At 44.1% G+C, this 15,671-nt stretch overlaps 1 protein-coding gene across 7 annotated transcripts in view; it reads left to right on the top strand.

The window, feature by feature from the left end:
* Positions 1-15,671, top strand: part of NTM (neurotrimin) — a 934,064-nt gene that overhangs the window by 902,110 nt on the left and 16,283 nt on the right. For all 7 annotated transcript variants that reach the window (XM_038535612.1, XM_038535616.1, XM_038535614.1 and 4 more), the window contains 2 exons: positions 10,731-10,865; positions 12,766-12,886. In XM_038535612.1, the coding sequence (XP_038391540.1) occupies positions 10,731-10,865; positions 12,766-12,886 (256 nt within the window). The remainder of the gene's footprint in view (positions 1-10,730; positions 10,866-12,765; positions 12,887-15,671) is intronic.

Here is a 15,671-nt window from a genome sequence, read left to right as displayed (position 1 = left end):
CGTGTGGGAATTACGAGCCTAGCTGGTAATTTAAAATGTAGGGAGGAGGTTTCGAAGTCTAGAGGGGCCCGGGAGAGGGGATAGATGTCCCCGAGTGGCCCTGATTTACGGATTGAGTGTCTTCTTTCCTATGATGTGTGCCTCCTGGCGTTTATCGACCATCTTCCATGTGCCAGTCACCCTCTGTGACTCTGCACAAATTCCCTCATATAATTCTCTGACCCAACCAATGAGTAATAAAATAAGTCTTCACATTTTAGTAATGAGGGAACTGGGGCTCAGTAATTTGCTCAAAATTACCTAATTGCTAAGAGAAATAACCATAATCAGGATTCAGAAACACCATGTTTATTCCAGGAGATCATGGTTGTCTTACTCCCATACGTTGCGTTTCCTCTAGGACCCACGTGTGCAGGCCTATTTTTGGATGTTCTGTGAAATGAAGAGCGAGAGAAGGAAATCGTAGTAGTGTCGCCAGTGAAAGAGGAAGTCAGCTCTCCCTTTCTTTCCCTTTCTCTCCCTTTCCATCGATTTTATGTGCTTGAAAATTCCACCATGGATAGCAGAGCGAGGAAGAGCAGAGCGGCGGGCAAGGCCCATGCTTGCACGGCGGGCAGTATGACTTGGCAGCAAGTAGATCTGGTGGTGGGTAGATTTTGAGAACTATTTGCAAAGATTCTATTTTATACATATTCATAGGCTGTAATCCATTATGGTAAATACCAAGGTTTTCAGGCATGTCTCTCCCCTCTCTCTGGGCCCAGATCATCCTACACCAGTGGGCTTCCTGCTGCTCCGTGGGTATTTCCATGGGATTGTCTCAAGGCACACATACTCTCCTACCCCGTGCCAGTTGGAAATGCACGCACAGTATTCACATCTCTAGTACGGATGGGACTTTGCCGCCTCCCCTCATGATTTTATCTGAAAGTCTTCATTATACGACCTCAACTAGAGGTTGGTCCCCACCCCACCTTTTCTGCACCCCCCTCCCCGCAAATGGTCATTGTTTGTGTGATAGAGTCACCAATAAATGGAATTCTTCAGGAAAGCCTTCATTCTGCTCCACATCTGAGGGTGCTGCCTGTGAAGGGAAGGCCTTGTCCTTCCTCCTTCCTCCATCTGTGTACCGCGGCCACCTGGTTAACCACTGCTGGCCAGGGGCTCTGTGGGGAGGGGCAGTACGCTGCATACTTTCATTCCTTTCGCCCCAAGTCCTGGCAGGAAAAGCACTCCCCTCTTTTAGTGAAGAAAAGAACTCTTCAGGTCTGCATAACTATTCCTCAAAAGGATTATTTATAAGTTACCTCTCTCCCCATCCTCCACAAAATATTTAATGAAACATGCACGAGGCTGTTCTTTTCTTCTAGAGTTACGTCCTTCCTATCATTGGTCACGTTCTGACTGTTTTATCTTTGTGGGGCTGGGGGTTGGTAGAGATTTGATTCTGTATCCTCATTGGTGGGATGAACAAAGGAACACAGGGAGGTAGATATTAAACTTTTCCAGAAAGGCATAGAATCCTTCATTAGGGAAAATACACACACGTATGTGCATATGCATCACATCATCCCTTAGGGTTCAGAGGCTCCTGGGGTTAGAGTTCCACAGTTTTCAGTTTGAGAACCCCTCTTCTCAATCTAGAAAGTGTCTTCATGAGTGAATGGCAGACTGAGTGTACAGACTACCCTGCTTTCCCAAGGCAACTTCCCCAGGTGATGAAGGGGACTCTAAGTGGACTTCTGACCTGAGGGTGTGCGTGCTGGTGTTAGGAGACATTTAACCCATCAGGAGCCTCTCAAGTGAAAATAATTTCCTTAAATTAATCTGAGCAGGAAATTTCAAAGCAATTAAATCCTTCACATTTCTCAGCACTCGGTACTGACTTACATCTCTAGAGATTTAGAAAAAGAGAAAGCAAACAGCCAAGATCCTGAGGTAATATGACACTGCGGAGTTCTATATTTATCCCCTATCAATGTCTTTCAGATCAAATTGGCTGAGTTTACAAATCAAAAGCTGATTTTTTTTATTTCTTTATTTATTTTTCTTAGCAGCCATCAGCTGCACTGCTTCAAATACCCAGGTTCCAGACATCAAGCTGCAAACTCCAAATATCCAGCTGTGTGCTTTCTGACTCTGATATCATCACCCGTAATAGAGGGTCTGCATGCAAAACTGAGCTGACAGGCTTCGTGAAAAGGCACACAGAAGAGCACACAACTCTCGGGGCCCAGCCGGCTGCTGAAGCCGCATCTGCACAGAGAACTAGTGTCACATCATTCAGGAAGGGACAGGCCTTAGGGATGCACAGGGCTTGTCCCTGTGGAGTCCCAGAGCTCATTTTCATATAATTACATTTTGGGCTTCAGCTCCTCCTTAATACATAGCTAATGATCATTCCCAGAAAGTTGCCCAATCAAAAATTAAGGAAATTCTTTTATTTTCCCTTCTATATATCTGTACAATAATACATTAACATTTTATACATGCATATTCACACACATGCAAAATATCTATATCTATATCTATCTATATCTATATGCTCAGTTTCCACTATCAAATGAGGCTTTTTGTTTGTTTTTTAAAGAAAGAGAGAAAATGAACCTGCAGGGCAGGGAGGAGCAGAGAGAGAATCTTAAGCAGGCTCCACACCAAGCATGGAGCCCCATGTGGGGCTGGATCTCACGGCCTTGAGGTCGTGACCTGACCGAACTCAAGAGTCAAATGTTTAACCAATTGAGCCATCCAGGTGCTCCTCAAATGAGCTCTTACTGCATACGAGCATCTATGCTAAGTGTCTCCCTGTTGCCTTTACAGATAGAAAGACAAATTGGTGCATAGACAGGCAGGCATGCAACTTGTAGTTGGCATCAGTTTATGTAGTATTTTTATTGGATCTCTGTTGCTTGATGATGGATGGAATCAGGTTAACAGATTAATTTTTCAACTCCCAATTTGCATTTCCATCTTAAGCCGAGGAGATAATGAGCATTGAAGCTGCCTGGGGAGTGGTATCTTCTGTGTGTAGGACATGGTACAAGAGATGCTGTGACCAGCGGGAATGGCTCAGAACAACCAATTCTTAGGTGTCTAACAGAAAGCTCAGGGAAATGATGAGATAAGTTTCCCAGGTATAAGAAGAGTCCATGTGGCATAGATACAAATCTGGGACTGGCAGGGAGGTAATGGCATGAGGACATTTCCTCATGCTGTACACTCCACAGCTTCGGCTCCCGGCTCTCTAGCAATAACCACTAACGTGTTTAAGGAAGAGCCCTCCCGTATAGTGGAAGCCGGCTGTGAGAACAAGTCAGTCTGTCCCATTTCCCAAAAGCGGTTCCTGTGTTGCTACCAAGAATAACTTTCTCATTGAATGTTTGAGGCTGTACCGCAGGGCTATCCTAAGTATTTGGGGCCTTCTAGAACTTTTTTTTTTTTTTTCCTGCAAGAGATCTTATAAATTTGCTTTATTCTTGGAAATATCCTCAGACTCTCTTTTCTATCAACCGTACTATGTATATCCAAGGGAAAGGTCAAGGAGAAAGATAAAAATATAGACATATTATCTAGATATATAGATAATAGATTAGATATAGAGATGCAATTTACAGTTGGCATCTATAGATATAATATGGATAGATTATGTATCTTTATCTATATATCTCCCTTTATTCTTACTTTAGAAATTAGAGCCATTTCTCAAACCCTCGCAGCAGCTCACATGTGCAGCTATACCCGCTTTCCTAGAAGAAATGATCCCAAGAATCTGTATCCCTTGTAAATCAAATCCTATTTTAAGTGAAGAGAGTAGAGCTTCCTCGTTAAAGGATCTGTGGTGAATCCTTTGTAAAGTTTATTATTATTAAATTCCTACTAGAAAAGCAGAGATCTGATTATTCTTTCATTTCTACATCAAGATTTTCTTGTATCGAGGATCTTGTATATTAAAATGTGCTCAAACTGAATTGTGGTATCAGTGATAGTACCGTCTATTGAGAACTTATTATGCTCTAAGTTCTTTACACATATTTACTTATTTAATCCTCACAGTAACGATAACGTAGTATGATTTGCCCCATTTTATGGAGGAGGTATCTGAAGCATAAGAAGGGAACTATGAGCCAGGGCCGACGTGAGGACATGGGAACTCACCCTGCCCGCGCTGCAATCAGGCCAACGGTGCTTATAACCATGACGAGCTCTTGAGTATAACGTCAGACCCTCAGGAGCTATGCTGTGTGGATAAATCTATACTGCTACCGTGTCTGGAAATGCTTCTTAACATGGAGAGTCTCGCCCTGTGGCCGTCAATGTTGCTGCCTGGACTGTGTGCGATCCCGCGTGTCCCCAGCCTGGTCCAGCAGCACAAGAACTGTGTCAGTGCCACATCAGTATGGTTCTTAGGGCCCCCAGCCATGCCTCAGTGTTTCCTCTGCTTAGTTCTTCAAATCCCTTCCATGTGCTCAAGTCCACGTCCCCTCATGTCTTGCCCCTGCCCCCCCCCACCCGGGCGAAGCCCCTCACCTTTGCCTCCACTGACAGAACGAGCCCCTGTTGTCAGTGGTGGTTGGCTGCGTGCCCCAAGTCGAGGATGCCCTGAGGTCTCGGGGGCTGGGGATGAGGAAGGACTTCACTGGCAGATGCTGACCCTGGATCTCTTGGCAGGTCCGCCCACCTCGAACTCTCTTAGGAACACACCTCCCGTAGTTCTGGCCCTAACACCTGCACCTTGAACCATTCCCTCTGGCTTGCAGGGATCGGTGTTGTGGAACAGCAACCATACCTCTGCCACACTGTTCTTGTCCACCAACCTCCCAGTCTCTGAACAAAACCATGTCTTTCTCCAACAAAACACAAAAAACCTCCCATGCTGGTCCACTCGTAATAAAGGCCCTGGGAGGGACACTGGCTGGTGAGTCCTGTAAACAGCTGTCCCTGAAGCCCGGTCTGAGTGTAACAGGAATATCCTGATGGAAACGGAGAGAGAAAGTGAGAGCAGTGGCACGACTACCAGTCTAGCATGAAGCTAGTCACGGTATTTGAATCTAAATTTAAAAAAATAATTCCAACTCTCAAATTCTGGGATTCTGGGTTCTGTATTTTTTTTCAGCTTCTGAGGACCTATGATTTTTATCTCAGCTGGTATATATGCCATAAAAATATTAAGTAAGGAGACAGCTGTGTCCTCTTCTCTCCAATAGCTACAGCTGTTCTCCTGACAAGCTTATTCTTGGGTGCAATAAAAATGATAATGGTGGCTATTATTATTTTCAGTTATAAAGGTTTTTAACACCCCATCTATGAACTCAGAAATTTGAAGTTTTCTTTTCCAAAGAATATCAGTTGCACAGGGCAGTTTCTGTCCTGTGATTGGTTATAACCTGCTGAGCTCAACCCTTTGGACAAGGTGAAACTCCTTTGCGGATCGAGGGGCAGATGTAGTAATCCCATTTCCAACTTACTTCGTTTCCCTGCTTGGGTTGTCAGATTCCACCTCAAGAAATAGCTGTGCTCCTAAGAAGTTGGCTGTAAAACAAACTCTGTTAGATAAATCATACTTCCTCATTGATCTACATTTTTAAATTAAGAATGCATTCCTCTGAGGAAGTAATTGGCCCCAAGACTAAATATAAATTATACTAAACACTCAATAAACCTTTTAAAATCACATACTTAAAGAAAGTCTGTTTTGTTAGAACACTAATAGTGATGATATTTTTTAAAGTCAGGAAATACAAATATTGTGCTAAGAACAATTACCAGAAGTGGCACTGCCTTGGGAATAGAGCCACATGAAGATTAGGTGAGCAACATGGAGCTCCTGACTATTTTTCTCTCTCTTTTTAACTGAACTCAGCCTGTAGTTCCACCAGTTGATCATCTTATTAATAAGAAGTTGACAAATTTCAGGTTATGGAAATCACTTTCCTAGGTGCCTTTAGAGCTAGAGATATCCAAGATTGGTCCTTGCAGCCAGAGTTTTATTTCCATTGGAGAATATTAGACCAATGCATAACAGCACAAAACGACCGGCCACCGGGAAATGCTATTGTAGTTGCTGTGGATTGGACATCAGCAGACCTGGGTCGTCCTGTCACTGAGCAGACATGAGCTCCCCTGAACTGCAGTTTCCCACATTAAGATACAAGGATTTAATAATATCACTAACTCCCAAACTTGGCTGTATGTGGCAATTTCCTAGTAAAATTAAAACTCCTCCTTCCTGAAGATTCTGACTTAATAGGTATGGGTGGCATCTAGAAATCTATATTTAAACGACTATTCTAGGAAATTCTACTGAAGTGAGACTGTGTCCTAATATAGCAACTATGGAGTTATATATAACCATTAATGTCTCTTGAAGCTCTCGGGTTTAATTCCCTTATGGTTTTGAAGGCTAGAAGAGCTCTGCATGGAACAAGATTGCTGGGACTGCCACGGGCACTGACAGGAGACAGACGGGAGTCTGAGTTTCCTAAGGCCGCCATAAGCAAGTAGCCCAAACTAGATGGCGTAAATAGCGTAAGTGTATCGCCTCGCAGTTCTGAAAGCTAAAGGTCCAGGATCAGAGTGTCAGCTGGTGCACATTCTCTCTGACAGCTGTAGGGGAGAATCGCTACTTCGCCTCTCCTAGCTTGTGTGGTGTGCCAGCAATCCTTGGCTTTCCCTGGCCTGTAGAGGCATCGCTATGGTCACATGGCCACCTTCTCCCTGTGTGTCTTCACATAGTCTTCCCTCTGTGCCTGCTGTGTCCAGATTTCTCCTTTTCATGAAGATACCAGTCACGGTGGATGAAGGCCCACCCTAATACCTCCTTTTAAGTCCATTACTTCTATAAAGACACTATTTCCAAATAAGGTCACATTTGTGCATGCTGATGATAAGGGCCTCAACAGGTCTTTGGGGGGAGGACACAATTCAACCCATATCAACAAGTTTTCAGGGAAGAATTAGGATTTGAAAATGAGGTGGTGTCTGCCTCGGTGACAGAAAGAACACAGCTCTGAGTGATAGATGCAATCTGTGCAAAAGGAACGATGATGTCTGTCCAAGATGAGAAATGGATGGCAGGGCCTGGCGGAAAGCTGTGGCAGCAGTGGTAGGGACAATGGTGGTGACAGTGCTAACACCTGCAAAATTTATCACGTGCCTTCCACTGTGCCAAGTGCATTGAGCGTGCATTCCATCCTCAAAGCACCACTAGAGGTCGGTAACATTATTCTGAGTTGTAGAGAGGAAGCAATGATGGCACAGAGGAGTAACAGCAAGTTAACTCCTCCAGAGGCTTCAAGTACAGGACTGGGTGTGCCTGATGCCAGACTTTTGCTTTTCCCCAGGATGACCTGTTGCCTTCCTCATGGCACCGGTACGAGATGATTCGGTATGAGTAGATCGGGACTAGCTGATGCAAGGTTTCCGTAAGACAGTGGAGCTGGTGTTTGATCTTACAGAAAATAGGGAGACACTAAGTCTGAAGAGGTGCGACATGATGGAGGCAGTATTTTAGGAGGGTGGGCATGTCATTTCCACTGAGGGGTGTGTTTTCTTTGGAAAAGAAGGACTTCCTAGTGAGAAGCTATTGACCATGAAGGGTTTCTTTTCATAGGATTTTATCAAGTGATTTGCTCCTTTCCCTGCTGGTAGCTCTTAACCAAGAATTTCCTTTCACACTTTAAACGCCCTTAAAATATGCTGTGCTTATCTGTTCCCCCTCCCAATATTCTTTGTAAGTTCCTCATATGAGTGATAAAGCGTTGATCATTTACAGCCAGAGCACAATTGTTGCTTAAAAGAAAGCTCTCCTTGAATCACTAACTCTATAAATTCAGTCACCAACTTTGTGAATTTCAGCTTGCGGTGGTGGCAGTGGTGGCGGTGGTGGTGGCGGTGGTGGCGGTGGTGGTGGCGGTGGTGGCGGAGGTGGTGGTTGAATTATTCATTTGTTTTAAGCAGCAACTATAGGAATTTCTGGTGGTTCAAAGTTTAATTTGTTACGTGCATGCCGACCTTTTTCCTCTCTGGCTTTGCTCTACGTGCTTCCAGGGAAAAAAGTATGTGAGGAAAAGGGGGGAAATAATAACAGTGAAACTTAAAATGTATGAAGTATTTTACTATACAACTCAATCTTCACATGCTTTACCCAATTTAATCAGAAAATATACATGTAACATTGGTGAGCAGTAGAGTGGCTTGTGGCTTTTCTCTGATTCTACATTTGGTCTGGAGAACATATGATGGTGAAATTAAGCCTCATTGCTTTTCTGCAAGATGACTTAAGTGTAAATCCCTTCCCTCTGGTAACAGGAGTCCAGATCGATGGAGAGCATACAGCTTGCCCAAATCTTAAGCCGTCCAACTTCCTTTCCTACATAAGATTGCCTGATATTCATGTACAAATATACACAGACACTAATGCACCTGTCCCCACTTGATGAGTTCTTGATTGTGAATACCCTTGCATTTATGTGCTTGCATATGGTCCTGTACACCCCCCCAACATTTGGAAGTCCATATTACAAGCTCATCCAAGCTTGGACTCTATAGATCTTGCTGTCGTCACACAAGAACATATTTGGATAGGGAAATTAAAGTGGATGCATGGCCTCTGGTTGGAGGCAAGGATAAGAGATGCAGAGACCCCTGTGTCCTTTAGTTCCCTTGCTTTGGTGGCATAATACATAGCCTCCTGGGAGATGTGAGGTCCTACCAATCACTGCTCCGACACTGGAGCTCAGTCCAGAAACAGCTGTCCAGAGCTAATTTATTTCCTAATGCTACGGCACTGTTAATTTATAAATTACATTGGTAATTCGAGCTATTATTAATTTCAGATGGTGTAGGGCAAGCCTAATTAAAATATGACACCAATTGCCACACATATGTACCAAGGACTACCATTTAAAATTAATGGGAATATGAAGTGTGACACTGGTCTCCGAGATGCTCTGCACAGTAATTACAGCATTCCAGCCGGGAAAGAACTGACAGATGCAGGCTTGAGGTTGGTAGAAAATAAACAATGACAACATACCAGGAATCACAGCTTCTTCATGTAAACCTTTTCTTCTTACTTCCTCTACTTTTCCTCAAATCAGTGTTAGTATCTCTCCCCCTAAAGACACTTACAAAACAGTAACAAAAAAAAAGCTAACTGTGGATAATTGGAAGTTTCTTACTGGTTAGCACTGTGAGTCTCTATGGGTTAATGTTGATTGTCCTCTCCCTGGCCTGGACCTTCTGGCCCTGTTTTCAACTTATACTGGGTGTTATTCTATATGTTGGCAAATTGAACACAAATAAAAAATAAATTTATTAAAAAAAGAAAAAATAAAAATAAATTAATGAAAAAAAACTTATTAAAGTATTCCTAGCTCTTGTGAATTTTGGAAACTTGCTGTAATAGATCTAGGCTGTTCTTTTGCTCTCCTGTAGGTATAGAGGCAAGAGAGTGCCTACACATATATAGTGTGGGTTCCATACGGCATGAACAAGTATGAGGAAATGCTCAGGTTGGGCTTGTTACTGGACAGTGGCACAGACTTCTCACGACCAAGGAGTGGCGGCGGTGTTGGGCAGGTGGCGGCCCTTCTTTACAACATAGTCATTTTCTGATTGCTGTCATTGTTATTTCTATAGTTACCTTGACAAAGGTGGTGACCTTAGCAATGTCATAGAACACATAGGATGGTCACTTTACATACCATACGTATGTGCCAGTTTCTTACTGTTGTCATTTTCATGCTTTAGATCAGCAGATCCATGTGAATTATGGAGAGGTTTTACTACCTGGGGACAAGTGCTCCTTTCTTTCCTCAATTCATGTGGGCTACTAATGTTAAGATAGTTTCACTCCACCTGAGTCTCCACCTGAGTCTGTGCTTCCCAGCAGATCATGGGCTTACTTTCTAAAGCAACAGGTATGCAGCCTGTGACAGTTATATATATATATATACATTGCTTTTATATTTGAAAGCAATTTGTTACCCCAAACAACGCTGTGAGGCAATGGGACTGTCTGTACATCAGGCCTGGGACATGTCTCTCAATGGCGACATGAAAGGGTAAGCTTTAAGAAAAAAAGAAAAAAAGAAAGGGCAAGCTTTGCAGCCATGTCTTCTTGATCTTGATTTTCTTCCATATTTGTGATTAAAATTTGCTTATCTCACTGAGTGTCTAAATCTAAAAATAGGAGTCTAAATTTATTTTATCAGTGCCTCCACTGCCTTTTATGGCTTGTGCGTGCGTGTGTGTGTATGTAACTGCTAGTGTGATATTTTTAATTTAATTGACTCATGGTCTGGGATGCAGTGATCAGCTCTATGCTTCAAGGTTCAGCCTCAATGTACCTTGAAATCTGAGTTACTAGTCACCTATGGCACCTAACTTAGATCCCAGAGCCCCACTGCTTGGTAAGATTTGGGCAGCGTAAATGTCAAAATTATTAATCACTTATCGAGGACCAGTAATTCTCCAGACTCTGTGTTTAGTCTAGGCAGGAGCACAAACATTTCAGCTGGTCCACTGGGGAACTAAAGGAAAGTTGATGATGGAAGCAGTAAAAGGGCAGGGAGTTGGGGGATGGAGAACGGGCATCGTTCCCAAGAGTCGGAACTTGGAAATGGCACAATTCTCAGCAGACATAGCCATTTTATACTTTATTTTCTAAGTTCATACTTTTGGTGTTTTGTTTTGTTCTGTTTGTTTTCTCACTGCACCTTCTCCTGCAGCTGTGGGCTTTGTGAGTGAAGACGAATACCTGGAAATCCAGGGCATCACGCGGGAGCAGTCGGGAGACTACGAGTGCAGCGCCTCCAATGACGTGGCTGCACCAGTGGTCCGGAGAGTAAAGGTCACCGTGAACTGTAAGTGGTCTCAGGAGCCCCTCGCCCTGCACATGTGCCGGGCTGGCTACGGTCGTGGCCACAGCAAAGGGCCGGATCACAGAGCCAGCTGCTGACTCAGGCTGGGATGGGAAGCAGTGCCATATCATTGTCCATTCTCTGCTTCAAGAGAAACAATTCCAAATTCGAGTTTAAAACAAATTGCAGCTGAAAGTAATTTAATATAATCCCCAAACTTGACTTATATTCCTGGAAGATCATTAAATGGCCTTCAATGAATAATTTATAGAAATGTGTCCTTGAATCCCAATTTTTCCCATACTTTCCTCAAAATGTTTCCAAGCTCCTCACTCTCTAGTCCAGCCATCTCCATTGTGGGGAGCGCAATGCTAGGGGTACAAGGGAAATATGTGATATATTTATGGAAATTTGTGGTACATATTTACGGGGTATTTATGCGACCTCGTACTTTTGTGATTACATATGTTGATGGGTGAAATACACATTCCAGATTTAAGTATAAATAAACATACCACCAGGGTTCCCTCTGACATTGACCCTCCACGACTTCTCCCCTTCTTCCTCATCCTCTCTCCTCTTGACTTCTCATAGTACACCCTGACTCAGTTCCGTATGACATTTTGAAAGTTTTCTCTGTTATGCTCATTTCAGGAAGTCTCACGACAGGATGGAACCCAAGAACTAAACCAAGAAGCCTTTCCTTTTCAAACCTTGGGTGGGATGGAGGTGTGGGAAGGATATTGTGCCTTAGTGATTACTCATTCTTGACTATTTTGCTTTCTGTTACAATTTGAATCTACTTAATACACAGCACTTTAAGAAGCAAAGAAATAGGTATAACAATGCTACTGTTTTATATATATATATATTAACTGAAAGTCATTTCGAGTCTCTGTATATATATCAAAATTTGTGCCACCGATTTTTTTTAAGAGACTCGAAATGACTTTCAGTTAATAAAAATTAACCTGGAGAATAAGATGATGTGAGCAAAGGGAAAACCTATTTAGGATGATAAGTGAAAGCTAGGGATAAATGAACACAGGAAACACATACCACAAGGAGAGTAGATGCAGGTGCAGAATTTGGCTCTGAGTTGTGAAATCAAAGCGAGGAGACATCATCTGCTTTAAGGTTTATGTCCATAAGATGAAAGTAAACTCGTTGCTCGGGAGAAACACTGCTTTTCCTGGTACCGAGACCCAAGAGAAATTTCTCTTTAGTGTCTCCACAAATAGATCGCTTTGAGATATAGTCAACAACATCACGCACGATATTTCTGCAATAAATAGAATGCCAAGTTTATTACGGCTGTTTTTCATAATGCACTTCAATGCAAACGGTTGGAATTGCCAAGGGTAGTTAGGTAAAGACTTCAAATGAAAGCAGGCCAAGTTTACAGGTCTAGTTCGGTCTGGCTTGATTCAAGGATCCATTTTGGGATACCTGGAAGAATGACTGATCTGTCTATCCTTCAGGCAATTCTCTATGAATATTATTTCTTGCAACTGAGCTTTTGATGGGAATTGAATGGTTCGAGGTTATAGACTCTGGCAAGAACCTGGTGTGCAGGAATTCTATAAGGCAGATTAAAGGAATGTAGGGTTGATGGGCTGGCATTCTCCCACGAAAGTTAAAAAGTTTAAACAGGAAAAATGCCTGAATACCTGGTCATCCCACCTCTGCACAGAGGGAAACAGCAGCAATACCTGCTAGGAAGGCAAGCTTTTCCTTAGCACCGTGTTGAATGGTTTCACTCTCTGGCGCAATTCGTGTATCAACTTGTCAGCTCAAGCAAGCAGAGGTAGAGCAGGGAGGAAAAACCAAACCCAGTGAATGAGGCAGCCTGCCTCATTTTAGGATGTGTTTTAAAATGCTACCGCACATCTTCTCTCTGCAGATCCACCATACATTTCAGAAGCTAAGGGGACAGGGGTCCCTGTGGGACAGAAGGGAACACTGCAGTGTGAGGCCTCAGCTGTTCCCTCCGCAGAATTCCAGTGGTACAAGGATGACAAAAGGTAAAGACTCCCTCCCTACCCCACCTGCCCCCAAGGAGAAGGATGTTTTTCCAGGTTCCTGATTCCGGATGGTTACAAATGAATCTCTGAAAAATTTTCTTCTAGTTCCCACTAGCTATCAAGGGGTTGGGGGCAGAGGATATATTTTCTGATTATTCATGATTTTCAGCTCTGCTTTTAACATTTCTATGCAGAGTTAGCGCTCGCCAATCAACGGGCCTGAAAGAAAACATTTTCTTTTTTTTTTTTTTTTGGAAAAGCAAAGTCTCTAAGAAAGGCCACCAGAAACGTTGAAAGGCCTGTGAATTTTTTGGTAAGCCAAGAAAATAAAGTGTTCTGCCCAAAGCTATTTTTAACACACTGTGTGGCTTGCATTAAGAAGCTGGGAATGTTCTCGGGGCGCTGGGAGTGGCCAAGAAGTTAGCAGGTCTCCAGGTCAGTCCCGGACACCATCGGTAGGAATAGATAAAAGAGTCCATGACCCGCTTTAGCCCTCCCTTTCTGCCCGGGTTGTTCTTTCAAGGTAAAGGAAAAGAAAGGGGACTGTTCCCTTCCCTCTCATTGTTGCAGCCATCATCGGGGTATCTGTTGTGATTCAGGGAAGATTGTCATTGCGAGGAGTTCTCAAATGGCGAGTTAGCACAGGGTTCAGCAGCTCAGAACAGCCAGGCAACACGACAATTACTGTGATCAAAGAGCTATTTTAAGGTGGGTGAACAACGAATAAATGTGCGAGAGCTGCCCATGTTCAAACACTTTAATAGAACCGAGGAGGGGGTGATGCAAAACTGTCTGGGGTGTGTATGGGGTGGAGGAGGAAGGCGTTACAGGGCCGAGAAGCTGCAGAAGACAAACAGCCCAAGGGAGATGGCGAGAAGGGGAGCACTGAGCAGGTGCAGGCCAGCAGTGACCCAGCTGTGCCCCTGCTACCTAGAACATCCACAGCGCGTCTTGGGTTTCTTTCTGGATGAGGTTGCTCAGCATCCGAAAGCCTTCCCTGTCTCGGAAATACGTCACTCCGTCATGAGAGTCGTTGCGTCCTCTCATAATCCTTCCAAATGAGAAGCAGTGCTTTTCCATCTTGAAGTGCAAAGTCCGGAAGCTCCTTAACAAGGTGTATCCTATTCATTCGGCCCATTTTAGAGACAAAGCGTGTGAGGCAGAAAGAAGAAAAGCAAACACATGAAGAGATAAGAAATAGCTGGCTTCCCCCTTCTAAGAATTCAGAATCAAGCGGAAAGGAGTAACATCTTCCCATTAAAGAAGCATTTTTCTTGCAAGTCCTGCTTTCCTTGTCCCTCCCTCTTCCCACTAAGGGGCCTCCTATGTGAAAGCCTAGAAGAAACAGAAACACAGTAACAAAACACCACGGAGCTACACAGCCATTTCCTGAACCTTCGATTACCCAGGTCTTTCCCCAAACGGATAAGATGCATCCTATTTTTGTATTAATTCTTTATGGAAAAAAAAATACAAGCAAAAATGTAGGAGAAAGTGAGATCTTAAAATATGTGGAGGAAAAGCGATGTGGCCATAGACATAGACATGGGCATAAATGGCCAGTGGTGAGAAAAAAGGAAAAGACGGCCCTGCTTTGCGCCCCCTGTGTCACAGGAGAGGCGCTGGGTATGCATTATTTTCCCAGGAGGAAGAAAGCCCAGTCGGGTCCCTAGGAGACTTCAGACACCCCTGGCTCAAGCAGCCTTGATCCCCCACTGTCCAAGCTCTTCTTATGGTGGCTCCTCTCTCCCCTTTAACCGATGCTGGTCAGTTTTCCATGTGCTTCTCATTTATTTATTTCCAGTACTCTCTCACTGAGTGGAGTTGTCTGTCCTCTTGACACCCAGCTCAGCAAGAGCCACTCTGGCTGCGAAGTCCTTGTCACTGCCGATCCATCCTGTGCCACTGAGGCTGGCAGGCAACCTTTCCTCCAGGCGGACCCCGTGGAGGGGGAGCAGCTCTACTCTAGCTCCATTTCCAGGGACATAAGCAGACATCTGGGGCAAATCAACGGTGTTTATATGTTGGGGACAGGCAGTTTTCTCAAAATTTAGGGTAGAAGTCTCTTTTGTCTACGTACTAGTACTGCCCAGCTGCACTATGTATGTCATCAATCAAAGGGAGAAAAAAATAGGATGCTGTACTTGATAAGATCCACCCATCCATGGGGGCATGAGCCAATGAAAAGCCTCAGATTCACTAAAAACCCAAAGGCTGGGAGCAATATGGGACAGGGAAATGTGTGACCACACAGAGAAGAGGCAAGTGTGCCGTTCCAGAAGCTGCAAAGTGCTGCAAAGCACTGTGTGCCACTCCACTCTGCTTTTAGCTAAAGACATTTCAGAGCTGTCAAGCAGGAGCCTGCTCCGGGTAAGTGTCTCTCCCCACTGCAGCGCTGAAATCTAATTCACAGCTTGGTTCTGATGTGAAGGCTTCCTCCCCAGGCCAGGAAGGGCGTCAAAATGGCAAATGGGATCAATACACTTGAAGAGCTCTGGAAAACCTCCTGGTGGGTGGGCTTGTAGGGCTTTCTCTGGACAGCACCCCCTAGAGGATCAATATCTACATAACAAGCTGGAAAGAGAAGGGTGGCGTCTGGCAGCACAGCCGGGCGCCTCATTCCCTTCCTACAGCGCTCACACTTTAATGAAGTCCGTGGACTCAGGCCAGTTCACTGCCCCTAGCTTAGGAGAGAGAAAAAGCTCCCGGAGGAAAATCTACATAATGAAAAGCAAGCAAATTCCTCCAGCCAACCTTTTTTGACTTCCCAGGAGACAGATGTTGA

The sequence above is a fragment of the Canis lupus genome, chromosome 5 (assembly GCF_011100685.1).
Source record: "Canis lupus familiaris isolate Mischka breed German Shepherd chromosome 5, alternate assembly UU_Cfam_GSD_1.0, whole genome shotgun sequence".
NCBI lineage: Eukaryota > Metazoa > Chordata > Mammalia > Carnivora > Canidae > Canis > Canis lupus.
The sequence above is the reverse complement of the archived record's forward strand: the minus strand, read 5'-3'. Positions and strand labels throughout refer to the sequence as shown.